This window comes from Emydura macquarii, unplaced genomic scaffold, assembly GCF_026122565.2.
Source record: "Emydura macquarii macquarii isolate MOO-44397 ecotype Brisbane River unplaced genomic scaffold, CSIRO-AGI_Emac_v2 contig_1043, whole genome shotgun sequence".
Lineage (NCBI taxonomy): Eukaryota > Metazoa > Chordata > Testudines > Chelidae > Emydura > Emydura macquarii.
Window position 1 is genome coordinate 2,185,300 of NW_027131180.1, and position 26,797 is coordinate 2,212,096.

A 26,797-nucleotide genomic window follows, 5' to 3' on the forward strand; every position below is an offset into this window, starting at 1 on the left:
AAGACACATGGTAGTTAATGGAAGGGCTTCCACTGACCTCAGTGGCTTTTGGATGAAGCCCAATCTCCTGATCTAAATGTATTGGCTTGAGTTTATTTCTATTTTCTTCAGTTTCATCTATAGCACCAGGTGTTGGCTGGTCTCAAAGGCAGGATCCCAAATAAACCAGTAGTTTGATTTGGTTTGGCAAAGTCTTTGTTCCTTACATTTTCAGGAATGATTTGGATTCCCTTTATCATTGTGGGCCTTTGTCTTTGAACTAGAATTTTCTCTCACATCCAACTTTTCCAGCTCCTTGATCCTTTACTGAGTTCCTAAAGTGGTGTTTATATTACAGTTTTTTAGGAAAGAAACCACTGGGAAGTCACAAATGTAGTATAATGACCTCCATGCGGGATCAAGTGGAAAGAGAGGAACAGCTGTAGGAGATGCAAATATTTTGGTGCGTTTCCTCCACATCTTCAAAAAATTATGTGAAACACAAAAAGAAAAATTGGATATCTGTTTAAATGTGATGTAGTTCAAAGTATTTGAGGATGCAAGTTGCCCTTTAGGACCAATTTATAAGAAAACAGGCAGTAAGTTTTCACCCACAATAAACTAGGAACATAAAACTGCTAGCACAAATCACAGAAGGTAGACATTCATCTGTGTGAGTACACAAACCGAATTAGAGGTCATGTTGAATCTGGTTGAAACCTTGAAAAATGTGGCTCTTCAAGTCTATTTTTAATAATTTTTTCTTTCCTTTTTCCCTTTCTTAAACTAGGAAAACCATTCTGATGTCTAGAACATTTCCTCCTTAGCTAAAGGAGAGTAGGTAGCCATCCATGATAAGCAAATAATGAGTTGTGGATAATATGGTATTCTCAGATTTTAGTGTAACCCCCTTTTTTTTCTGGGTTACTTGGAAGCAGGCAACACTCACCTGTGTGCAAGGGGGCCTAAGGTTGCTGACAACAAAGGAGATCCTGAGTATCTCAGTGATGATGTAGGATAGGTGGGAACCCTCTATCCACCCCTCTACAGCAGTCCCTTTACTCTTAAAGGAATTTAAAATTGGTGGTACCTCCACCTGGCTGGACACTGCACACGCTCAATAGTGGGCTTTGGGAGCTTCCAGGACTAAACCTATTCTAATAATAATAATATTCATCTGTGGCATGAGTCTAACTCAAAAATACCAATTATGCAAACTAAACATCCAATATAATTCAATTGGAGTAAACACACCTTTACTTAACAAATTAAGGAAATATAACAGACTGAAATTAAACATCACTACTGTTTTAAATCCACAGGGACAGTTGAATAAATCAATTAATAAATGCAGTATACAGTAATAAATGAAACTTGTCTAACTGGCATCTACACTGCCACTATTTACCCCACCTCTGGAGTGTACAGTCCCCTAGAGTTCAGAGCCCTGACCCCTTGCTTGGGTGGGCGCGCTTGAAGATCTGAAGGAGGCAGCACTCTGTTGGTTCAGTGTATCAGCTCAGCCCAGGTATCAAGCTGAAGATTTGGAGTTGGCCCAACCAAATGTCCGCAGTCCTGGCCCTGCTTGAAGGGACTCTCTCTCTGCCTCTTCTCAGGGCCAGTCAAAGTCTTTCTGCTGTGCCCCTTCCTTTATGTGCCCTGCCCCAAACAAAAATGCGGAGGTATCACACCACTTTCACTGCAGGTCCACCTCAGTCAGGTTCAGACTCAGTCCCTGCCCTTGCTTGGGCAATGCCACCAACCTCTGAAGCGCCTGGCTTGATCAAAAACTTCAGCAGGCTCTCAGCAGCAGCTTCTGGACCCCCAGCAGCAGTGAGCAGCAGCTTTCGGCATCAGCCGTGCTCCACTCCAAAACCAAAATGGAGTCCATGCATGCTTTTTTTCTAAGCTCCCTGGTAAAGGAAGAATCTCTCTCCTTTTCCCCCCAAGGCATCAGGAGAGTTGTAGTCTCCCAGGATCTTCTCAACTGTAAAAAGCTCCCAATTAAGTTCTGAGGCCCCTCAAGTACAGGGTGCATACACTAGACACTGATGATATCTCAGACCATGTATGCCTTCTCTCTCCTCCTTTTATAAAAAAATATATAATTTGTGTCTAAATACAACATTGTTTTTGACCTACGGTCTTTGCAGTCTTTCTTACAGCTATGCCTGAGCAATTTCAGTGATAACTCTGATGATATGAATAGCTTTCTTCTCCCACCTCCTACTGCTACAGCTGGTGCATAAAACCTAAATATACACCAGGGTCCAATTGCAGAGCTTGAGTTTGAACTTGCAACCTCCATATACAACAAGTTCACCCCATTAGTGCACTAAGTTAATTGAGTCAGTGCTCCACCATCAATATTCCTTAAATTACTTTAGTCCCTTGGATGCAGTTTACTGAGACTGTTGACTGTTTGGTCATATTTAATGTTTTGTTCTGTTTGTCCTATATTGTGTCAAAAGTAATGAGAAATTAAAAAAGAGGGGAGGAAACTGAATAATAAGGCGATCCAGTGCTTACCTTTAATTTGAGACACACACACACAACAAGAAAATAACAGCTCAAAGTTAAAATGTGAGTCTGATGCATTAATAACCATTCTGTTGAAAATATTTTTCAGGGTTCCTTCCCAAAGACATTTAAAGGATACCATATCTATTGATTAACATATTGCAGGTCCACGTTGATAGACATTTCTGTTTATTTTTTTAATTTAGCACAGCTGATAAACTTTACATAATGAGATGGTTGAATCCTTAGATTAGTTCTGAATGTCTTTTCTCTATCCCAACTTTGGGCCTGATCCAGCTCGTATAACTTAAGTGATTGTTGGATCAGGCCCTTTTTAATCTCAACTTTATGTCTTTAGTAATTGTCTGTATCTTCAGCCTTACTTACTGTTTTTCTACTCCCCCCAGCCAAATATATCAAACTGCTAACATTTCTGCTCTTTAGACCAGCAGAATAATCTTTCTCTTGGGATTAGATGCCATGGGGTTGCTTGTTATGTATCACCTTAGGCTATTCTCTAGTGCTTATCCTCCTAGTATCTTATCGTTACTATTCCTATTTTTGAAAAGTCCATGACACCTTGTGTAAACATTTTATACCTGTGCCAAGTGCATGAAAAATGCTACCAGACCAGACTAATGGTGTTTTATCCCAACTTTGTACCGATGTAAATTACTATCCATAGTGCAAAACCAAGGAGAACTGGGCCCAATTGGGTGTTCAAGCTGCTAACATCTGTTATATAAACAGTATTTATTTAAATGACAGTAATAGTCCACAAATGAAGTTAGTTGGGTATATAATACAGCTCTGCTTTGTATTTGGGTAAGGATACAAACAGCCAAAATATGGTTCTTTTTGATGAATGTCAATCGGAAGGAATACTGGGCGGTATACACACATGACTGGGAAGCAAATTGCCAGGAATTTCACAATATCACTGCTGTTCTCTCAGCCTGTCCATCCTGAATGCAAGAAAGGCATTCTCATGACTGTTCATTATTGTGTCATGGAGGGAACAGCAGTGAGAAAGTCGTGGTGTTGCTGGGAGAGAAGAAAATGAAGGCAAGCATTCTATTACTAGGAGTGTCAGGGTTGCTGAGAAGGGAGGAAGGTAGGTGGGGAGGGAAGGAGGCTTGGTGTCCTATAAAGAGAGACAGACGTAGTCTCATCACACAGGTCATTTATATACCCAGTTAGTCGAGCAGTTTTCCATGACTCTCTTCACTGGGGAGAACTTATCTTGCAGTTTGCTTTTCTCACTGTCAGTTTTCCATGACTCTCTTTACTGGGGAGAACTTATCTTGCAGATGGAGGAGTTGACTGACGGGATTCGCTGGGCCTTTATCGACATGTTGGAAAAGGAAAATGACTGGATGGACACAGGAACAAAAAGGAAAGCTAAAGAAAAGGTAACTAGTGATGGGGGAAAATGAAAACAGTGCGTGAAATCCTGCTGTGTTGAAGTCAATGGAAGTTTTGCCATTAGTTTTAATGCTGTGTTTAAAGTTCTATTGAATTGTTTACTATTTTAGAAATGCACATTGGCAATCTGTTTGGCTAAATGCTGAGCAACCTGAATTCCTGCTTTTCTGCTAAACCGTTCATTTTGTTCCCTAGTTTCCTCCCATGTTCACCCTATTTGTCTGCTTTGTTCACGTCTTAAACCCTGACCGATATGTAGATTGTGAGCTCTCTGGGGCAGGGCCTGTCTTCCTCATAATTTGTCAGATGGTGCCTAGCACAATGGGCCCTAATCCCTGAATGGGCTTTCTATGGGCTACCATAATACAATGAATAATACTATACAATATTTTTAGTTTTAGGTTGCTTAGGGAGTTTAGGATGTCCGGTACCTGGAAGGATAAGGCTCCAATTTAGCAATGGGTATATGAAGGTTTTATGTCTGGCATCTTTGATGTCACTAGTGGAAGTCTACCCCTAAAAGCAGTACTTCCAAGAGTGATGTCAACATTCCAGCCAATCAGCAGTGTCCAAATGCAATGACATCACATCATTCTCAAAGTTGGCACTTCCCTTCATAACTTAATCATTGTGTGACATTACAGTGCAGAGGGTAAATTGGATGGTAGAAGGCACCCAAGGCTTCCTGAACCAGGTCGCTCCATCCCTCGTTTTATACTGTGTGAGACATGGAAAGTGATCTCAGAAAACAGGGAGCAGCACACAAAGCAACAACCTAAGTATATGCCTACACTGCAAAAAGGACCCACAGCAGTGAGTCTCAGAGCCTGGGTCAACTGACTTGGACTTGTGCTATGGGGCTAAAAATAGCAGTGTAGACATTTGGGCTTAGGCTGAAGTCTGGGCTCTAAAATCCAGCAAGGGGATGGTCTTAGAGCACAGGCTCTGTCCTGAGCCCAAATGTCTACACTGCTATTTTTAGCCCCTTAGTACGAGTCAATTGACCGGCCGAGGGTCTTTGTTTATTTAAAAAAAAAAAAAAAAAAAAAAAAAAAAAGTTTAGAAATACCTTAAAAATGTTTAAACCCGAAGGAGGAGAGGAAGAGCTCTTTACCTTGTTTGCCAGGTGATTGGACAGCGTTTAATTGACAAAGACTCTCTCTGAACAGAATTATATGCAAGTAGAGCAGAAGTGTGTCCCACCTGCTGTGCTTGAATAAATATAGCGGTTTTGATTTAAGAAAAGCAGACTTCAAAGCTTTTTGATAATTCAGATGAAAAGACTGCTGAAGTTATTTTATCTGTGGAAAGTTTTAAATTCAGTATGCAACATCTTTGCTTCATGCTGCCTTTCTCAAGAACACACTAGCAATGTATAGATGGATGAGTGAACCATTCACAGCCACAAAGCCAACGGTAGTAGGGTCACACTATGGTTTGTGATAACCTTGATAGCAAATGGAGAGCCACCAATTACCCACATACTTTCACACAGCTTGTGAAGTTTGTTCACTTTCTTAACAAACGGTCTGAGGGTAATGATAATATTTCATATAGATACGTGCCCAGCTCAGGTAGATTGATGCTATTTTTGGTCTCTGAAGAGGGAAAGAGGCCTTTTGCATATTTTTTCTAATACCAATTTTTCTAATGATTCCTTAACAGTCTGGCCTTATTTCTCTACTAAATGATTTACTTAACCACTGTGTCAACTCTCCAGCATGCCTTCCGTCTGCTGCCTCTCAGATGTAGCATAAGGCAGAACAGAAGAGAGCCAGTAGAAGAAGATGGTAGAAGTACTGTAAAGTCCGTAAGAAGCCCAAAATCATATTGGTCATGTATTGTTCTGTTATGCACAAAAACCCTACAAAATCAGACTGTAATGTGTACACTGCTTCAGTTGAAGTGAATGGGACTTCAGCAATTTACGTCAGTGGGAACAGGAGCAGGCTTATAAGAGCAAAATATATTTCAAGTTTTATAATGTCATTATTAAAATGATGATTATTCAAAAATCACAGTAATATCATTGACATCCAAAATGATTTTGGATCATTACTATAGAACACATTTTTTGGAAGAATGGAGACAGCATTTTCACTTGTCTTGTGGGATTTTTAGCATATTAGGCATAATCCCATAATAGGGCATACATGGGATACAAAATGAGATGACCTGATAAAATAATGCTTTTTAAAAGCCCTATCTGTCTTAAATCCTCTTACCCCTGAAGAATTTTAAACAACCCCCAAAGCTTATTTCATTATGATTGTTTTTTTTAAAAAAATGTATTTAAAACCAAGGCACAATATGTCATCTTCATTTGAGTACTTAATATTGGCAGAATAACTCAGGTATCATCTTGGCCTCTTTCTCAAAAAGACATCAAGGTAAATTTCTAGGATTATTCAAGGTTTAAGATTGTAGGTTTACACTGACGTTCACAGATAAACACCAACCCTGCCAGTAGGGAAGAGTTATGGAGAGGACGTCTTAGTTTTGGAGAGATTTGGGTGGATATTTGAACATGGGTTCAAAGTGCTTATTGTAGTATTTATATGGATATATTTTGTAACCGTGCCAAGAGCTTTGGGGTTTTGCCAGTGTTTATTTATTGGTTTATACACACAAAGTGCATTTGTCTGTCTAAATGTGTCTGCAATGTGTCATTGCCTGTGTCCATAAAAGTGCTGTGATCCTGGTCAGTGCTTGAGATGAGGAATAAAGCAAAGCATAAAGTATATTGCTGTGGATTCCTCAGGTACCATGCTAATTTCTGGGTTAGTACTGAACCTAAGCCCAGCATTGGCACAGAGCCTTATGTTGTTTTCAGATGAAAGGCCAGAAGAAATCACTAGATCATCAAGTCTGACCTTCTGTATAACACAGACCATACAATGTCACCCTGTTATGCCTGCATTGTGTCCAGTGTCATGTACAATAACTGCTCTGGTTGCTTGTGGCAATTAAGTGTCTCATGGCATTTTTATAAGAGTAAGATTGTTTACTTGAGGGCAAATCCAACGGTGTGGTGATTACATTCTTCTTCTTTGTATTCTCAGTGCTGTTTCATTTAGTTATGACATTCACTTCCTGTACCAAACTGATAAACTAGATATTATTATTAATATATTTTCATCAGTAGTTCTCAAAGTGCTTTACAAAGTAGGTCAGTATCATTGTCCCCATTTTACAGATGGGGCAAGTGAAGCAGAGAGGTGAAGTGACCTGTCCAAGGTCACCTGATAGGGCCAATGGCAGAGTCAAAAAAGGAACCCAGATCTCTGAGTCATAGTATTTAAGGCCAGAAGGACCACCAGATAATCTAATCTGACCTTCTGTATATCAGAGGTCACCAGCACCACCCAGCCACCCACAGGTTAACCCAACAACAGAAATAAGACCCACAGGAGACTAGAGTATTATGTGCCACAGGCAGAGAATAGGATGGACTGAGATGAACCAGTGTTTGAGGCCCCTACAATAGGAGGGAAATGATTAAATGAGAGAGACCCACATAATCTTGGCATGTAACCCACATTCTGCAGAGGAAGGCAAAAAACCTCCAAGGTCACTACCAATCGACCTGAGGGAATCGCTCCTGAGTTCAAGCCCACTGCTCTATCTATCTACTTGGCCATACTATCTCATAATGATGTTTAGTGTAGAGTTGCTGTGTGCAGTTAAACAGCACCTGCATTTTACCCAGAAATGGCTGCATTTCCTATAGCTAGTTTTGTCTATATATTATTTGACTACTTGTTTTTTTGAATTTGCAAACCACGTTGGAATGAAAGGAGTTATAGAAATTTAATTATTTTCCTATTTACCAGTTCTATTCCTATAGGTCAGTTTCCCTGGTATTTAATCCCTTTTTAGTCCATGGGGAGTTGAGTTTGTAGCAGGCTTGTTCCTTTATTGTGCAACAGGTAAAATACCTTTTGTAGAATCCATATGTTTTGGACATGGAAAATGTTCTTGAAAAAATTATCCTCTTCTAACATGATGGGCTAATAAATCTTTATGGTTAGATGACTCCACCATACTGCAGATGGCTTCATAGGCTTATTGATCTCTTCAAAGAGGATATTGCAGATTCTGCTTGTGACAGGAATAGCCTCAGTGCTGCTAGCTATCACATTTTGATTGCTGGTAGTGCCAGGTGTCAGCTGAAGAACAACTTTCTATGAGCCTGAACCAAGCCTCACTGAAGTCCGTGGAAAGGCTCCCTTTGACTTAAGCAGGCTTTGGAGCAGATCCCTGTGACAGAACCCCAGTGCCTTAGTTTTGCTTTGGAAGAGCAGCCAAGTTCAGTCTAAGCTTTGAAAATTGGCCTTTCTAACCAGTATTAGCTGATGTCGCCTTCTGATCACTTTTTCTGCATCCTGGTGTTCCGAATCTAAAGGATGCTGACTTTTCCTCCTGGAATACTCTGGAATTTAAGTGTTTCGTTTAATTAATTAAGACCACATAGTCAAAATCATGTCTTCTAATAATGTCAAAGCCCTGTGCTATAAGTATCAATTGAAATCAGTTCTACTGAAAGCAGCTTACTACAAATAAACAAAACAAACAAACAAAGCCCCCAAACAAACCCAAAAAACTGATTCTAAGAGACTTGGGTGTGTTTTTTTTTTTAATTTAAAACATGCAGTTCTCATCTAATTCTCTGGATGGAGCTCATGGTGTTTCTAAAAACCATACTTAAATCAGAGGCTAGTATCTTGCATTATGCTTTCAATTCTGTTTCCTTTTTCTTCTGTGTTAGTCTTACTTTATTATACTCTGTGTGCCTATAATCAAGGATTTGTGTAAACTGTTCCTGTTAATCCTTTGAGTCTTAGATGGAGGCCTCTGTTATTCTCTTTTTAAAACTCATTTTGCTCCCTGTGCTCACTCTTTAAACTCCCTATTTTGTGAGGGTCATTACATTTTGCCTTCATTTTAAGTATAGCTAAATTATTCAGACGTGAGTGCAGCTCAATGGCTGTGTTTGGCATGTGCCAGCCATGCAGAGAGATTCCTCTTCAATCTCTCTCGTGCTGGGCCAGCTCTGAGTCACCTTGCAGCCTATTGGGAAAGCTGACAAATGTGCAAAAAGGCCTTTTCTTTTCCTGACAATGAAAGTGTTGATAGCAGACTCCTAAATCAGCCCCATGATATTGACAGCTGCATTTCCTAAGGATGGACCTGCGGAGAAAAAAAAAGAGAAACAACATGAACATGACTCTTGTAATCATGTCCTAATGATGGTCCTAATTTTTAAAATAGTAATTTATTGCTGCTGCTTCAAAAATGATAATTTCCTGGCAGATGATCAGTAATTTATATTTCTGTTTCTTGGGGACTGGCAGAATAAATACATTTTTTGCTTTTTGTTTTCCTCCCCTAAAATGCCCCTTGTACTTTTGCAGTTTGGTGGTTTGAGAGTAAGATTAAGACTTATAAACACAAACATATTTTCCAAAAGTATGAACATTTACTGCAAAAAACTATTACTTATGAAGTAATTTTATTAGCCTAGGGTGCAGCACTATCTTTTTAATTTTAAGTAGAAATGATAAACCGAAAAATCTTGTGCTTCTGTAACATTCTTTCTGTAACATTATTAATCTTTCCAGGTTACAGAGCACAAATCCCAATGTCACACTGCAGCGATGTTGTTGCCTGCTTGAATTTGACTGCTGCCTGGTTTTATTTTTCTCTAAGGAAGTCATATTTACAATATTTGTTTCCAATCCCATTTCTTTCAGTCTAAAGATTGATAGGGCAGAGTCACAGAAAAACATAAGCATAATTCTCTGCTACGTATCTTAGTTTAGTCAGAGTTTGTTTCTTTATTCTGCTCCTACTGAAGTCAGTGGCAAAAGTCCCATTGATTTATATGGTACAGATCAGGCCAATGGCCTCTACAAACCAATGCCTAGAGTGATTTAGGACCCATCTATAACAGGAGCAGAGGTCCCAATTAAAAAAGGTACTTAAGCATGTGCCTAACTTTCATCACTTGTGTAATCTCATTGAAGTCAATCCCATTGAAGTCAGTTGGACTACTTGGATACCTTACTGAACAAGAGTCAAAACCATTTTAGCGGAATGCTTTAAATATGGTATTCCTGGTCAGTGGAGAGAGGGTATAACTGTTCTGAAACTGTGTGTAAAATAGAGCTGGTCGTAGTTTTCACTCAAATGTTTCTTTTGTCCAGAAATGCCCATTTGTCAAAACCAAAACTGTCTGTTGGGGAAAAAGTTGGTTTTGACAAATTTTTTCACTCCAAAATTTTTTCAGGTAGAAATGTAAGTTAATTATATTTTTAAAAATGGTTAGAAAATGTCAAAATTGAGATAAATGGCTTTGAAATGAGCTGAACCAAAACTCTCTTGGAGGGAGGGGGTTTCTGCTCCTGAACATTTTTGAGACTGACACTTTGTCCTGATTCAGGATGGGAACAAATGTAAAAATCTTGAAAATTTTTGCAGGACCAGCAAGCCATTTCCTATCCAGCACTAGTTTATAGCTTGTTCACCTAATATGGTTTAAATAATAATGCTATCCATTTCTGGACAAAACTGAAGACTCTACCCCTTCCTTTCTGTTTATATGGCCCCTTCAATCCAAAGATCTAAAAGCACTTTACAATCCTTAAATCTACTTTAGAAACATTAATGGACTCTGCCATGTTTACTCTTATTGAGTGACATCTTACTTCAGAAAGACCTGGGAATAGAGGGGCAGATGTTCAAAGGCAGCAATGGAACTCATTAGGGGTTAGGCGCATAACTCCCATTTGTGCTTTTGAAAACCTTTGCAACGCTATCTTCTCACTTCCAGATTTGTGCATTTAATCACAGGACCGTCTACTCTGTCTCTTGCATAGACTGAGCCCCAGTGATACTTTTGCTGCCATGGAATGCTCTAGTGCTTCTGTAGTCTTGGGTTGTGGCAGTGCTCTGATGTAGACATTAAAGATTAAGATGCCATCTGTACTGTAACAACTACACTGTTGGGGGAGCTGGCTGCAACAGGTTAGTTTTACTGACGTTATTAAAATATGATTTGGGATATTTAATGAGGCTGAACCATGTTTTAACTGTGTTCCCGAATTGTCCTACAACTTTAGAGGACAATAAGCATATCACCGTTTAACTCAAACTTTTTACAAAGTGGTTAGTCCCTTTCCTCCTATGTTCGTGAGTATGTGCAAAGAGCACTACATGACTCATGTAAGGAAGGAAGTGAAGAATATTATATTCATTGGAAATGATGGAGGGAATTTGGAAAGGTCACGGTAGCAACTCAAATTGGAATTTTACCAGGACACTGAAGTTAACACCCTCCTGTGTTAGTTTAGAAAATGACAGTGTTAAGGATAACGTTTTCAACTGGCACATAAAATGAGTGAGAGAGACTTCCTTTGTAGTGTGAAAGTATTCTGCACTTTTTCCCTTGATTAAAAAGAAACTTTCACTTGCTGTGGGATGGACAGTGCATAGTTAGAAGTCAAACACTTCTTAATCCTATACGGTTTTATTTTGGCCTCCGAGAACAATATTTTTCAAAACCCAAACTCAATTTAATCCCTTCTGGAAGACTGGGGTTTTCTGCTCAATATCCATATGAGATGTTCTTCTTTGGCCTGAGCTGAAACTAATAGCCATGGCATGTTTGCTTATATCTTATCTGTGGAGTTAGATCTGCTGCTGTCAGCTTCTCCCTTGTTATCTGGCTGCTGCTACTGCTCAGTCAGTCGTACAGTGATGTCAGTTCCATTAATAACCTGAGCATCGTGCAGACAGATAGTGGAAAATGGGTGAAGGGAAAGGAAATTGCATTTAACCCTGATCTCTCACTGTCATATTTCAGACCCTACCACAGCTCCATAAAGCCAGAGAGTGTGTGCATGATATCAAAACACTTGTGACAAATCTCATGCTTGAAACAGAGGAAGGGAGACAGACAAAAAGGGGGACGGGGACACACTTTTTATAAAGGTATATTTTAAAAATAGCAAAATTGACCCTTTGCTGAGTGGTAACAGATTCTCATAGACTTTAAGGTCAGAAGGGACCATCATAACCATCTAGTCTGACCTTCTTCACATTGTTGGCCACAGAACCTCACCCAACCACTCCTGTAATAGACCCATTACTTCTGGATGAGTTACTGAAGTCCTAAAATCACGGTTTAAAGACTTCAAGTTACAGAGAATCCACCATTTACTCTAGTTCAAACCAGCAGGTGACCCTTGCCCCATGGTGCTGAGGGAGGCGAAACCTCCTCGGGGTCTCTGCCAATCTGACCTTGGGGAAAATTCCTTTATGACCACAGATATGGTGATCAGTTAGACTCTGAGCATGTCAGTGAGACCCATCAGCCAAGCCACCTGGGAGAAAATTCACTGTGGTAACTCAGAGCCCCCCCTCTGAGGCTTTGTAGGTCATTTTCCTGATTGGAGCAGGGGTCAGTGAGGCAGAGTAAAGTACATTCTTAGTGTAATTGGTGTATTTACAAAATGTACCCATGTTCTGTTTCCTTGAACAGAGGTAGTAACAGGCAAAAATCTCAAGTAAGGCCTTTGCCTTCCCTGCTCCAAGGACCATCTTCCTTGGGCCTCTGTCTTTCTCTAGGACTCTCCCAAACGCAGAGAAATCCAAGTGCTTAACAATGCACTGTTTCTTTTCCTTCTTTAGCCCCTGGCCTGCACCTTACCCGTGGGAAACCCCTAGTCCAAGTGTTGCCTCAGACTACATGGTCTGGAAAAGGTGACCTGGTTATGGACCCTCCTTTGTTCAGCAGCTCTGCAAGCAGAGGAAGAGGAGAAAGGTGCAGTAACAAAGGAGAATGCTTAAACCCATGATACCAGGTCCCTTACTGACTCTGTGGGTGCAGTTACTACATGGCATCTTTAATTCTTTTATGGCGAGTTTCATCCTGGGTGCTTATATGTCAACCACCCCTAACATGCAAATCACGAGCATCTTCTACCATGACAGGAGAGATCCTTCAATATGGTTTCTTATTTGCCAGGCCAGTCACCCACAGCAGAGAGGTTCTCTTGGGCACTGTCTTCTTTGCCCAAATGGCCATATTTTAAGAGCCAGGTTCCAAACCCAGCTGCAGCAAAACGAATTTAGGACATGATTTGATCAGCTGGTGGAAGATGAAGTGTCACGTTCAAACAGGTATTTAACAATACTTGTTTCCAGCGAAGACTTTCAAAGACACAAATGACAGACTTTCAACATGCCTAGTCTAGCCACCGTTACGTCTTCAAAAATCTTCATCTACATTTGACCAGCTGTTTTGATATTTGACAGTGTGCTTGGCTTAATTTGAGAGCAGATGTTATGGACAGTGCAGGGCAGATTTTGTAATCTGCATTTGCTTTTGACTGCACTTTGTGTACAGATGGTTCTGGCAGGCGAGCTGACTTGAGTGGCCATAATCCTCTCCCTACACTGGTGAAACCAGGAGTAACTCCACTGATGCATCTCTTTTTGCTAATGCATGTTTTTAATACTCTGAGTACTAGCCAGCAAAATTGGTGATGTAGTTGGGCGGAAACTCAGCTATAACATCAGCAGAGCTTAAATTGCTTGAGCATTTTATTAGTCAAAGATGTCTGAAACAAAATAATGAAGAGAAATGTTAAATGTCCCATTGAAATGCCACAGTCTCTGGTGCTGTTAGAGTTTACAGAGGTAATTTTTAATGGGGATCAGATGCAGGAGGAGGCTGCTCCCTTATTGGCTATTCAGCAAGCAGCCCGCTGTACTCAGTGGAAAAGATGCTTTGTCAGCGGCTCACATTTATTAGGCAAACACTGACGTGCCTACATTTTTTAAATAAGTGGTGACCGTCTGCTTCTTCCTCAATAACTTTGAAAACTTTTCTAGTTTAGAAGCAAGAATGGGATTTTTCACATGTAAATGCCCTCTAGAAAGAGAGACCCTTTCCTAGGTAGAAAAGTGAATGTGTCTTCTCTGTGTTTCTTCTGTGCCCTCTGGTCTGCATTGTGTCTCTGTGTGTGTCTGTTTTACTGTCTGCACTATAGGATAGAAGGGAAAGGTAGGAAGGATGAGGGGAATAATGCTGGTGTACTCATTCCCAGTCTGAACAGAAGGAGCTCTGCTCAAGCAGACCGAGTTCCTCTCCACAGAGTGAGACAGTAACTGCAAAGCCCTGGTCAGAAGATCTTTTCCAAGTGGGTAACAGACTGATTGTTGCATCGTTAACATTCAATAACAGTTGAATGTTCAGGCTGTGAGGCATTTTCTAGGTTTTTGCACATAAGACCCAGAGTTCAGACCCAGAGTGAACTATTTACCATTATAGAGATGGAATCTATTCTTGAAGGTCAGGGAAAGGAGAGGGCAGATAACATCTTCTCTGCCTGAAGTTAAATCCATGATGGCTACTAAGTTTCTGCCATACTATGTCCATGCATCTCCTAGCTGGATTTGTACTTTAGGCCCTGCAAAGCACACATTCGTGCAGTCGGATGGGGTCACAGGCTCGCACTGGTTTTCAGGGAACTAGAAATATAAAGAAGATTCTTAGATTTTATTAGTAAAAAAAAAAAAAAAATTCCATTTCCAGGTGAAGATGACCTTGGAAATGTTAAATGACTATCAACTGATGCAAACAGAAAGTTAGGGTTGGAAGGCTGTCACTGTCAACTGGAGGTTATTCACAGTCCCTCTCACAGCTGCCAAGGGATACCCTATGGGGAACACGATCCCATAGTGCTGGGCCCTGCAGGAGGAGAGAGCCTCCTTGCCCTTTCTTCATCCCTTATGCTCCTTTTATATCTATGCCCAGATGATATGTTATTCAGAACCTAAAATTTCCTTTAGCGCACTGAATTTCTTAAGCCCCCAGCTTTTACCATGTCAGTTAATGCACTGCTGTTTGTTAAACCTACTGACATGCCAGAGTGGAAGCAAAAACACCCAAAAAGGTTTTGCTCAGAGTTTTGTTCATGTTTCCAGCAATGGGTGGCAGGGCAACGATTTGCAGTAGGGGTCAATTGTTCGGGAGTTCTCCAAACAATTGGTGAGGCTAGGAGTGGTTTTCTAAGAAGAGCTGAATGGAATAATTAGAGCAATGCACTAACGGATGAAAGTGCAGATAATGTTTGTATGTATTTTTTTAAATAACAACCCTCCTGTGTGCTGAAATAAAACACAACTGGGAAGAAAATCTAGCATGACTTCAAAAGGAGGGATAACAAGGTTGTTTGATCAAACGAAACATTAGGTTCTGGAGAAAGGACATCAGAGCCCTAGATCATGTTGGACCACAGTGTGGGTTTGCAAGGGAGGGCCTAAGGAGCTTCTCCTCCCTTGGAATTTCCAATATAGGGAGGAGCACCGTGTCCTTGAGCTGGCCTGGTCTTGGGCTCTTGCAGTGCAAAGATTTCTCAAGCCTAGTGCTGCTACTGGAACTAATTACTCCCTCTTCGGTGGGAGCAGAGAGGAGGAAGGGCCATGTCTCCATCTACCTCTTACTGACCAGAAGCAAACAATATGTACTATTTCCAAGGGTAGTGTGGTGTCTGTGCTCAAGCTGAGATTCCGGGAGTTCTTGCAGCATTTTGCCTGTGTCAAGCACAATACCTTTCAGTTTCCCCCAGAGCTCTTCATCCTTCCGCATTGCTCCCCAATGAGCAGTTGTTGCTACATGCTTCAATCCAACCTCAATCAGTTATTTGATTTATTCATGGATTGGGGTGTACTCACTTGTGAACTGTAAAATGTGAAAAATAGAGTGGTGATTTGCTCAATTCTTAGATTTAATTTTAAGTTAATTAAGATGCACCTTTTTTCAATAAAAAAAGAATTGATTCAGGCAGGGTTTTTTTTTTGCCTGAATTAAAAGGATCACCATTATTCATTCACTGGGATATTCATGCATCTTTCTCTTAAGTGATCTTGCAAAAGCCAAGATGCTTGTGGATAAAATAGGACTATCAGTCTGGCACTTTTAAAATAGAAATACAGTCACTAAAAATATATATAACAGCTGCAACTATAGGTTTAGTCCAATCACATTTATGTAGCTGGAATAGTGAAAAAATTATTGCAGCCCTGAAGTTAATAAGAGCTACATTATAAAACAAAAGCCTTAGCATACAGACATAGGGTAAGATTTTTCTAAAGCATTCAGCATCGTCAGTTTGCTCCCATCAGAGTAAATGGGAGTTTTACCATTATCAGTGGAACCAAAGATAGGACAAAGTTGTGTTTGTTAAAATCCTATCCATATGTTTTTATTGCTTTGTGCTTGGTATTGGGTTTTATACTGTTCACCATTAACTGGGGATTGAAGACTCTTTTTAGATCTCTCTAATGAAAATCAGAAACAGCTATTGACTTCCAAAATACTTCATATTGGTAAACTCTATTCAGCCAGTGGGATTTAGGCTGAATTGTTGAAGCTTTATTTCAGCACAGAGGCTCTTTTTCTGTGGACTTGGCTTTATTTAAATTCTTATGGAGCACGGCTTGTCTACTGCATTGGTTTCCAAAACAAACACTTGAGCTCCTTCCCATTCAGTATTTCAAACCTTTTTTATACGTCTGTCAGTTGGCATTTGGGCCTAGAATAAATTGATTTAAGGCTTGGATCATTTCATTGGCTTTATGACTAGTTTCACTGTGTTCTCTCTTAATACATTTATAGTTAGCTTTGGACTATTGGATTTGATTCAGGTCAGAGTTGATATGAAGCATGAAATACCAAAATGTAATTGGTTGATTGAAATCAACCTATTGGTTTAGTTCAAAATTACAAGGGACATACTAAGCGTAGATCCAAATATATATACTGTGTAATCGTAGATGAAGGGTTATCAGGAATATTTTCTGGGTGTCATGAATATTCATGTTTGACAATCCAAATCTGTGGTGATGTATGTACACTGTGTAGTCTTGCAATCTGTTTCTGCCTGCCCCTGCAAAAGTCTGTTCGTAATCGAAATCTCATGTCATAGCATCACAAGCACAGGGTAAAAAATGGGAAATGGAGATAGCGTATAATGCACAGAAGTGTGTCTCTTCTGATATAATTACAGGTTAGCTGGTAGAAGAATGAGTTTGGAACGGGATTATCTCTGATAGGAACAAATATGAGCTGGTCTAGTAATTTATATTAATACACTGAACTAAGAAATTGGTTGGATTTTTATATTAATATAACACTTGCTGTTGTGTCTAATATTCATGCTAAAATCATCCCCTGGAAGAATAAAAGGAATTTGTAGAATTGAATGGTCTTCAACTTAAAATCTTTTCCCCAGTCAAGTCAATGGTAAAACTCCCAAGGTCTTTAATGGGATCATTATTTGCCAGGCTAGTTCACCCAATGATGTCAAACTTTTAGTCACAGGGGATGCCCAGATTATGGGGGACCCAGGCCAGGAAGATACACAGTAGTATTTGCTGGTTGTGCTTCAGTGCCATGCAGTGCTGCTCTTTGAGAGTTATGTGGTGATATCTTAAATTCCCTAAGAACTGGAATTTCTCTTTCTTAATTTGCTGTCTTGGCTAGGGCATGTCCCAGGTTCCCCCTCCTGTTTAGTCATGTAACAGTTCTGGTGCTGTGTTGCCTGACACCTGACTGCATGTTCTATTCTATTCTATATACATTGTACCAGGCTCATCATCATAGTACCTGAGCACTTTCCAGTAGTTCATTAAGCAACATGACTACACATCTGTCAAGTGTTGTTTGGTCTCTCATCCTCTCCCCAGAAGGATAAGTCTATGCAATGGGGTGTCTTGTTTTGGAAGGGTGTTTTTTTGTTTTTGTAAATTTACCTGTTATGTGTTTATGTAAGAGAAGGCAAGGTCAAAGACATGCATCTTGCACCTGGCGTGGAAGGTGATGAGGCTAGTGATGGTCATTAGTTCTTGGGGGAGTTCATGCTACATTCTTGTGGAATGCCCGGAGACCGTTTTGTCTCCTGCACTGATGATCTCTGGTCTTATTGATGAGAGTTCCATTGTGCCGGAGGAGTGGTGGTGTTGACTGTAGGCTTTGTCCTGGAGCTTTAGATGATCTTTTAAATGTCCTGGGCCCAGGTCATGAAGTGCTTTCAAGATTGAGACCTTGAACTTGATTTGAAATTCTATGGGATGCCCATGTAGAGAGTGGAGGACTGGTTTGATATGTGTATGGTAGCCTGTGTTGCTGAGGAAATGTGCTGGAGTTTCCTAAGTGATGAAGACTTCATGCCCATGTATTGCTGTAATCCAGCTGAGAAGTGATGAAAGCTTGAAAAACTGAGGACAGGTCTTCTTTTGTCAGGAAGGAAAAGAGGTTCCTAGCCAGGTAGAGATGATAGCAGCATCTGTGGGTAATGATTTCTATGTCAGAGCTCAGCATCTGTGAGGAATCCAAGAATACTTGTAGACTACAGATTTAATTGACTAATTGTGGGTGTGTATTTTCAACCGAGAGAGAGACCATGGCTGCAAGTTCTTCAAAGTACTTTCCTTTGTCCACCAGCATCACTTCTTGATCAGGTTCAAGTTCATCTAAGAGCTGATCTCATCCAAGAAATATAAAGACCAGCAGTTAAAACCAATGTTTAAAAACAGCCACATACACAGTAGTTTGATGACTAGTTGTTTTCTGTAGTATGCTCTGCACAGATCAAGCACTTTTGATAACTTCATTTATCACTTCAGACCACGCAATAAAAGAGTTTGTGTTTGAGTGTCCACTTCATCTTTGATTGTAGTTTGTGATGCACAAACCATTTCACATTGCACCAAGCAATAAATAAAATACATCACTGTGATGGGCCCAATCCAACTCCTAGTCAAGTTATTAGGAGCCTTTCTAGTGATGTCACTGGGAATTGGTTCAAGCCCCATATTTGTACCTCCCTATGTTTTAAAAATTTCCATCACCATATTTTCTTCCTCTTTTCTGTGTCTAAAACTGAAAATAGATACCAGTGATATGTGTGCAGCAATATTACCAGATGGCACTCGAACCATATATTTTCAATGAAAAATGAAAAGACCAGACACATACATAAAGGCTGAATTAATCTTTGTAATTAAATGGAACATTACTTAGACATGAACGATTCTAGCTTTCAAGCTAGATTTCATGCTAATTTTTCAGTGAACTGTAATTGTATTAATTTTTATTTTTTTAGAAGCTCCAAAATAAAAATGATCTTTGTAAAGTCAGGGTAAAAAAGCTTTTTCATACTCATGAATTTTAATTTTTGCAGGTATTTCAAAAACATTCTTACAGTAGATACAGTATTTCAATGTACAGGGATATGTTAGTGCTTGAAACCAAGTACTTTTTATATTATGATAAAAATAAGATATAATGTAGCATATAGACAAGGCATGATAAAGTCTTTCTTTGGAGTTTATTTAAGTTATGAATAACTCTTTTAAAAATATATATAGAAGCAGTGTATGTTACAGTAACTGTAACTTACTTCCATTTTAATGACCCTATACATTGCCAGGGTGACTTAAAGGGACCTTAGTGTAAATGAAAATCAAGCCTAGCAATTAAAATTATCTGCCCTTGAACAGTGAGATGGTCATTGATAATGCTCAGATACCAAAATCATGGTAGAAGAATCTGAATATAATAGAATAGAATGATGTTCTGTAGCACTGAAGCACAAGCATTTGATTTAGGTTGGCAAGCCAAGAGCAAGTTGTTATTTTTTTAAATTTTATTTCATTTTGCATCTACAGCTCTCTGGTTTGCAATACACTTGGAATGAATGGAAATGGGGGGAAATGTGTACAGGTGAAATCTTTATCCTACCGAGGTTAATAGCAAAACTTACGCTGGTATCAATTGGACCAGGATTTTCTCTCTCTCTCTCTTTCTCTCATGCACATGCACACCTACAGAATACATATACTGCAATATAAAATAAATGGTAAATAATAATGGGCGGTCAGTGATATTCAACTCAGTTATTAATCTTGCTATTAGGAGGCAGATTATCCAAAGCCTCACTCTCGATCGACCATTTTGATAGTATCACAGACATGAAGCAAATAACTGTCAATGGTGTACAACTGGCATCTCGCCATTGAAACACATACAAGAACAGGGAAATGTTAAAGGTTTGGAAGTATTGTGATAAGGCATTTTTTGGGGAGGAGGGAGTGAGATTTAGAGGGAAAAAGGTGATAATTCTAAACTGTCCTTTTTTCTCTCACAAAGTGCCATTCTGCACTAGTTGGTGTTTTTTTTTTTTCCAGCCACTTGACCTTGACATTCTAGCATATAAACTAAGCTAGGAGCACAGAATTCCAAATTATTTTGTATAGAAACAAATGAGCGGAAAGTGGTTGTTTGGCCACAAGCTGCTTGTGAAAGGACAGCTGGGTTTCTTTGAAAAAGGATGCGGAAAGGAAGGACTCCATAGCCAAGATGTATCATGATGGGCACTTTGTTCAGCTTCAACCATGGGTAGGTGGTGTGGCTGAACTCGTTCCATCTGCCCATAATTGTAGAATGTTTCTCACTCCAAAAATGGATGGATTTGAGAGTCCACCTTGTGTGTGAATGATGGAATAGGTTTAAAATGAGAATAGCAGGGTTGTACAGGTTGTCCTCCTATACCTCAGCTTTCTTGACTGAACTGACAGAGTTCTTAGTGACTCCAACACTATTTCAGAAAAGTTTTATGGTTCTGAATGATTTTAATGTCTACACAGACTGACTCTTCAAGGTGGAATCAAAATCTTTGAGTGGTGTGGGGAGGAGAGGAATATGTTCTTGTCAAGGTCAGACCATTAACACTTCTGGTTTGAGGCCAGGATCCACCTTTGCTCCTTTCATGCTGGTGACGACCATGCTTTATGGATCTGCTCACTGAGATTGCTGGGCCTAAAATGGGTTCAGAGTTCTCTGAGGTTTATACCAAGTAAGGATCTGGAAGGCAGTTGGAAAATGCCAGTGTTTTTAAGGAATAATATGAGATATAAAAGTGCTTTTTGTTATTTGCCTAAATACATTCAACAATGTTTTTGATCCACATTTCATACTGATTGAAGCATTCAAAGTCAACAGTATTGGAGCAGTTAATCCACATTGACTCTTTGAATTGTTTTTAAAAGGGCAATTGTTCATCAGCTATTATAAATTATTTTGTTTCTTTTGTTGGTTTAATCAAAAATGTTAAGGGCTCAATTATGCAGATGCAACACAAAGACAACTTAATTAAGTGATTAAAATGATTACTTTGGAATACATGCAAGACATTTGAGACTAACCTAACTCATTTAAGCAGTCAACTTAGTGGAAATTAAAACTGATGAGTTTCCTACTTGCTTTCTTGAGACTGATATAGTAGGAAATAGCATTGAAAACCCTAAAGTAATGTTGTGAAGTTTTCCAGTCCATTAAAAGTTCAGTCAGCTGGATGAGACAGCATAAGCAGGGCAAAAAATAGATGCTATCTTAAAGCTGAATTTTGGTTTTCGCCTGTTTTCTCAAGCTTTTAAAAAAAGATCTTCAGTACCTGTTGTGCCTCATGAAAAACCAAGGCATTCTATCGAGAGGTAATTTGGCTCATTTCATATTTCCTGTCGAGCATTTATCTTCCATTGTTTTTCTATCACTGGGGATATTTGTATGACAATGGGATCCTTCTTGCTTAAGAGTTCATCTGTTCCTGCTGTTAATTTCCAACCTGAAGTCATAATCTTCTGTTTGTGACATCTTAATTATCTGTACAGCAATTAATTGTGATGTCACTATTAGTAGACAATAACTTCAGCTGGAACAGCCCTAGGAACAGAGGAACTTCTAAGAAACATAGCTCCAGTTTTCTTGTGAATGAGGGAAGTTTAAAAAAAGGATGTTGGGGGGAAAACATTGTAACATTGCTTTGCCCCATGCTGATGCAGAGGGACTGCAAGAAATTGCAGAGCTGGCTATTCTGACTCTGGGCATTATTTACTTCTGGTCATTTTGTGGTCTTGCAATAATTCTTACTGACACAGGGGACAAGTAAGCTCAGCCCTCCGGATCTTTGGACTGGGCCTATTGTGATTGCAGAGATGAATCTGAATAATTTCTAATGTGTATATTTCCCAAGGACTTTCATGAAATGCCATAGTTCTTTAATTAATATTAATACATGCTATGGCAACTAGCATGAAATGACTCGGAGTATCAGATGAGTTCTGTCTGAGTTATTAATAAATTTCCCTGCCACCTTGGTATGTAAGGCCCTGATCCTGCAAGCTGCTTCTCAGAACCTTATAGACTCATAGATTTTAAGACCAGAAGGGACCATTGTGATCATCCAGTCTGACCTCCTGCACATTGCAGGCCCCAGAACCTCACCCACCCACTCCTGTAATAGACCCCCCCCTTACCATCTGGCTGAACTCTACTGAAGTCCTGAAATCAAGATTTAAAGACTTCAGAATATAGAGAATCCACCATTTACACTGGTTTAAACCTGCAAGTAACCCATGCCGCAGATGAAGGCAATCTCCTCCCCTCCCCCGGCAACCCCTGTATCTACATGGAAAGCCACTGAAGACAAGGAACTCCACATGGGTGCAGGGATCTGCTCAGACAGAGCAGGACGCAGAGTTAGAGCCTAGATGCTGAAAGCGGTTTATTTAAAAAGGCCACGTAATTCCTTAGGGTTCTCCTCTGTCAGCATCCATATGGCTTTGGATGTTTGTGTTTAAAGGATCACATTACTAGAGGAAAGTTTTATGGAAAATTCCCATAGTCCTACAAGGTACATGGATGTCTGTCTTTCCAAAACACACAGAAATACACATTTTGTACCATCCCACTCTATCGCATGTTCCATGCAGGTGCCTTATTTTGTTTGTTTTTTCCCTTCATCTTTTAGACTCTCTCTCTCTGCTTTTCCTCTTGAAAATAAATTGTTTCCATAGTAACTATGGATGGATGTCCTTGGGGTGGGACAACTTTAGAGTCATCCATAAATGTATTATAAAGTTAGTTTACATAATTATTTTCAATTTGTAGCACGAGTTATGAAATGTAAGTGCTGGCGTGATGGTTATCATGGTGATGTATGTAATATGAATGTATGTTTATATATTTGGGTGTGTATATACATAAATATATGTTGTTTGTGTGTGTATACATATCTATAAAAAATGTACTAAGACAAATTCTCACAAATGTGAAACAGGATAAATCCGAATTAATGTAAAAAATGTAAATTGCATTATTTTAATGTTCTTAAGGGCTTTGTAATGAGAATAGGAACACAGAGGATTCTATGGTGTTATTGGCAATAAATAGGGTTATCATGTTTCAGGTACCCCCAGGGAGGACACTATCAGAGGGGGTGGGGAAGGAGGAACTGGAGAGGATACAGTTGGGGGGTTCTGGAGGGGTGTGTGTATTCTAGGGGGCATTTGGGGATGCTGGAGGAGTGTGCGTGTGTACTGGGAGGAATTACCTGGCAGTGGGGGCTCTAGATGTGGTACATGGGGCCTCACTCTTGAGCTGTGGGGGCAGCGTTGTTCCCTATCATGGTGGCAGAGTGTCTGGCACAGATCCAGAATCCAGTGACAGCTATCAGTCAGCGCCTCCCTGCGGGGGTCTTCAACTCCCCAGGCCTGGGTGGGCAGGATCCAGCAGCTGTGAGGAACCAATCAGATGCAGATGCAGGGGAGGACCAGTTGAGAAGCAGCCCAGTCAGAGTTTTTTCTGAGATGCAACATTTGCTTTGCAAAAACTCAGACATTGCCTCTTGTTTGAAAAATCCTCCTGGACAGAAAGTAGAGGATCAAACAAGAGGCAATGTCCAATAAAACCCAGATGTATGGTGTAACTAGGAACAAATATTTTAAGAAATGGAATCTCTTAAAACGGAGGAGCAGTGAAAAGACGATAAGGTATGAGGAGGATGATACTTTCTTCAGACAGCTAGTGAAAGTTTCCATATCATGGGGGACTTCAATTACGTCTGATAGGAGAGCAATATAGCAGAGCACAGACAATCCAGGAAGTTTTTGGAGAGCGTTGTGGACAACCTCCTGGGGAAAGTGCTGGAGGAACTTACTAGGGGCCATGCTCCTTTTGACCTACTGCTCACAAATAGGGAAGAATTGGTAGGGGAAGTAGAAGTTGGGTGGTAACCTGGGAAGCAGTGATCATGAGATGGTAGAGTTCAGGGTCCTGACAAAAGGAAGAAAGGAGAACAGCAGAATATGGACCCTGGACTTCAGAAAAGCAGACTTTGACTTCCTCAGGGAGCTGATGGGCAGAATCCACTGGGAGGCTATTATGAGAGGGAAAGAAGTCCAAGACAGCTGGCAGTATTTTAAAGAAACCTAATTGAGGGTGCAGGAACAAAACATCCTGATGTGCAGAAAGAATAGCAAATATAGCAGGCGACCAGCTTGGCCTAACAAAGAAGTCTTCGGTGAGCGTAAACACAAAAACGAAGCTTACAAGAAGTGGAAGCTTGGTCAGATGACCAGGCAGGAATATAAAAATACTACTTGAGAATGCAGGGTGAAATCCGGAAGGCCAAATCACAATTGGAGTAGCAGCTAGCAAGAGATGTGAAGTTGTAACCAGAAGGATTTCTACAGATATGTTAGCAACAAAAAGAAGGTCAGGGAAAGTGTGGGCCCCTTACAGAATGGGGGAGGCAACCTAGTGACAGATGATGTGGAAAAAGCTGAAGTACTCAATACTTTTTTTGCCTCTGTCTTCACAGACAAGGTCAGCTCCCAGACTATTGCACTGGGCAGCACAAGAGGGGAGGAGGTGAACAGCCTTTAGTGCTAAAAGAACAGGTTTAGGACTATTTAGAAAGGCTGGACATGCACAAGTCCACGGGGCCAGATGCAATGCATCCGAGGGTGCTGAGGGAGTTGGCTCATGTGATTGCAGAGCCATTGACTCATGGTGATTGGAAGAGGTCCTCAATGATTGGAAAAAGGCAAATATAGTGCCCATCTTCAAAAAAGGGAAGGAGGAGGATTTGGGGAACTACAGACCAGTCAGCCTCACCTCAGTCCCCAAAAAAATCATGGAGCAGGTCCCCAAGGAATCCATTTTGAGGCACTTGGAAGAGAGGAAGGTGATCAGGAACAGTCAACATGGATTCACCAAAGGCAAGTCATGCCAGACCAACCTGATTACATGGATATGATATACCTTGACTTTAGCAAAGCTTTTGTTATGGTCTCCCACAGTATTTTTATCAGCAAGTTAAAGAAGTATGGGTTGGACGAATGAACTATAAGATTAATAGACAGCTGGCTAGATCACTGAATGGGTAGTGATCAATGGCTTAATGTGTAGTTGGCAGTTGGTAATAAGCGAAGTGCCCCAGGGGTCAGTCCTGGGGCCGGTTTTGTTCAACATCTTCATTAATGATCTGGAGGATGGAGTGGATTGCACCCTCAGCAAGTTTGAAGATGACACTATGCTGGGGGGAGTGGTAGATACCCTGGAAGGTAGGTTTAGGATACAGAAGGACCTAAACAAACTGGAGGATTGGGCCAAAAGAAATCTGATGAGGTTCAACAAGAACTAGTGCAGAGAATCCCAGGCACCGCTACAGACTGGGGACCAACTGGCTAGGCAGTTGTTCTGCAGAAAAGGACCTGGATATTACAGTGGACAAGAAGATGGATATGAGTCAATAGTGTGCCCTTATTTCCAAGAAGGATAACAGCATATTGGGCTGAATTAGTAGGAGCATTGCCAGCAGATTGAGGGAGGTGATTATTGCCCTCTATTCGGCATTGGTGAGGCCGCATTTGGAGTATTGTGTCCAGTTTTGGGCCCCCCACTACAGGAAGGATGTGGACAAATTGGAAAGAGTTCAGTGGAGGGCAACAAAAATGATTAGGGGGCTGGAGCACATGACTTAATAGAAAAGGCTGAGGGAACTAGGCTTGGTCAGCCTGCAGAAGAGAAGAATGAGGTGGGATTTGATTGCAGCCTTTAACTACCTGAAAGGGGGTTCCAGGGAGGATGGAGCTAGGCTGTTCTCAGTGGTAGTAGATGACAGAACTAGGACCAATAGTCTCAAGTTGCAGTGGGGGAGGTCTAATTTGGATATTAGGAAAAAGTTTTTCACTAGGAGGGTGGTGAAGCACTGGAATGGGTTACCTAGGGAGGTGGTGGAATCTCCATCCTTAAATGTTTTTAAGGTGTGGCTTGATAAAGCCCTGGCTGTGATTCTTTAGTTGGGGTTGGTCCTGCTTTGATCCGGTGGTTGGACTAGATGACCTCCTGAGTCCCTTCCTACTCTAATATTCTATGATTCTAAAGATTTTGATTAGACAGCTCCAGTAGATGAACAAAACACCCTTCAACAGCATGAACTGAAGAAACTACATACTCCTTCAGAAAACTGTAGCCACATCCTTATCTGGTGTAGATCTATTTGACGTCAGTCGAACTATGCTGTGTTTATCCCAGCTGAGGTTTTGACCTATTCATATCCATGTCCTGCATACATTTGAATAACTGGGCTTGATTCAGCTGCTGTATGATAGCTATCCAGGCCACTGTTTGTTAAAACACAGTAAAAAATATAAGTTATGACCATCAGATTAACTCTGCTTGAAAATCCTTAGAGGGTTTCACTCTTAGGATCAGATTCTGTGCTCAAGCACTTGTAATTGTGCAGTAACTCTACAGAAGTCAACGGAGCTACTATGTAAACTGATAGCTGCATGAGGCCCTCAGTATTATAAACTAAAACTGCTTTGATGCACCTAAGCAAGTTGTTTCAGGTAGAATCTGGGTGCCATTTGGGAGGTACTTGCAATGCAGTACTTTCAATGAGGGGAAAAATGCACTTTAAATGCTTAAATCATCAAACTTTTTTTTTTTCTCTCCTCA

At 40.4% G+C, this 26,797-nt stretch overlaps 1 protein-coding gene across 1 annotated transcript in view; it reads left to right on the forward strand.

The window, feature by feature from the left end:
- The window catches only part of PHEX (phosphate regulating endopeptidase X-linked), a 129,839-nt gene that overhangs the window by 62,932 nt on the left and 40,110 nt on the right, over positions 1-26,797 (forward strand). The window contains exon 12 of the mRNA XM_067545292.1: positions 3,810-3,911. Coding sequence (XP_067401393.1) covers positions 3,810-3,911 — 102 coding nt within the window. The remainder of the gene's footprint in view (positions 1-3,809; positions 3,912-26,797) is intronic.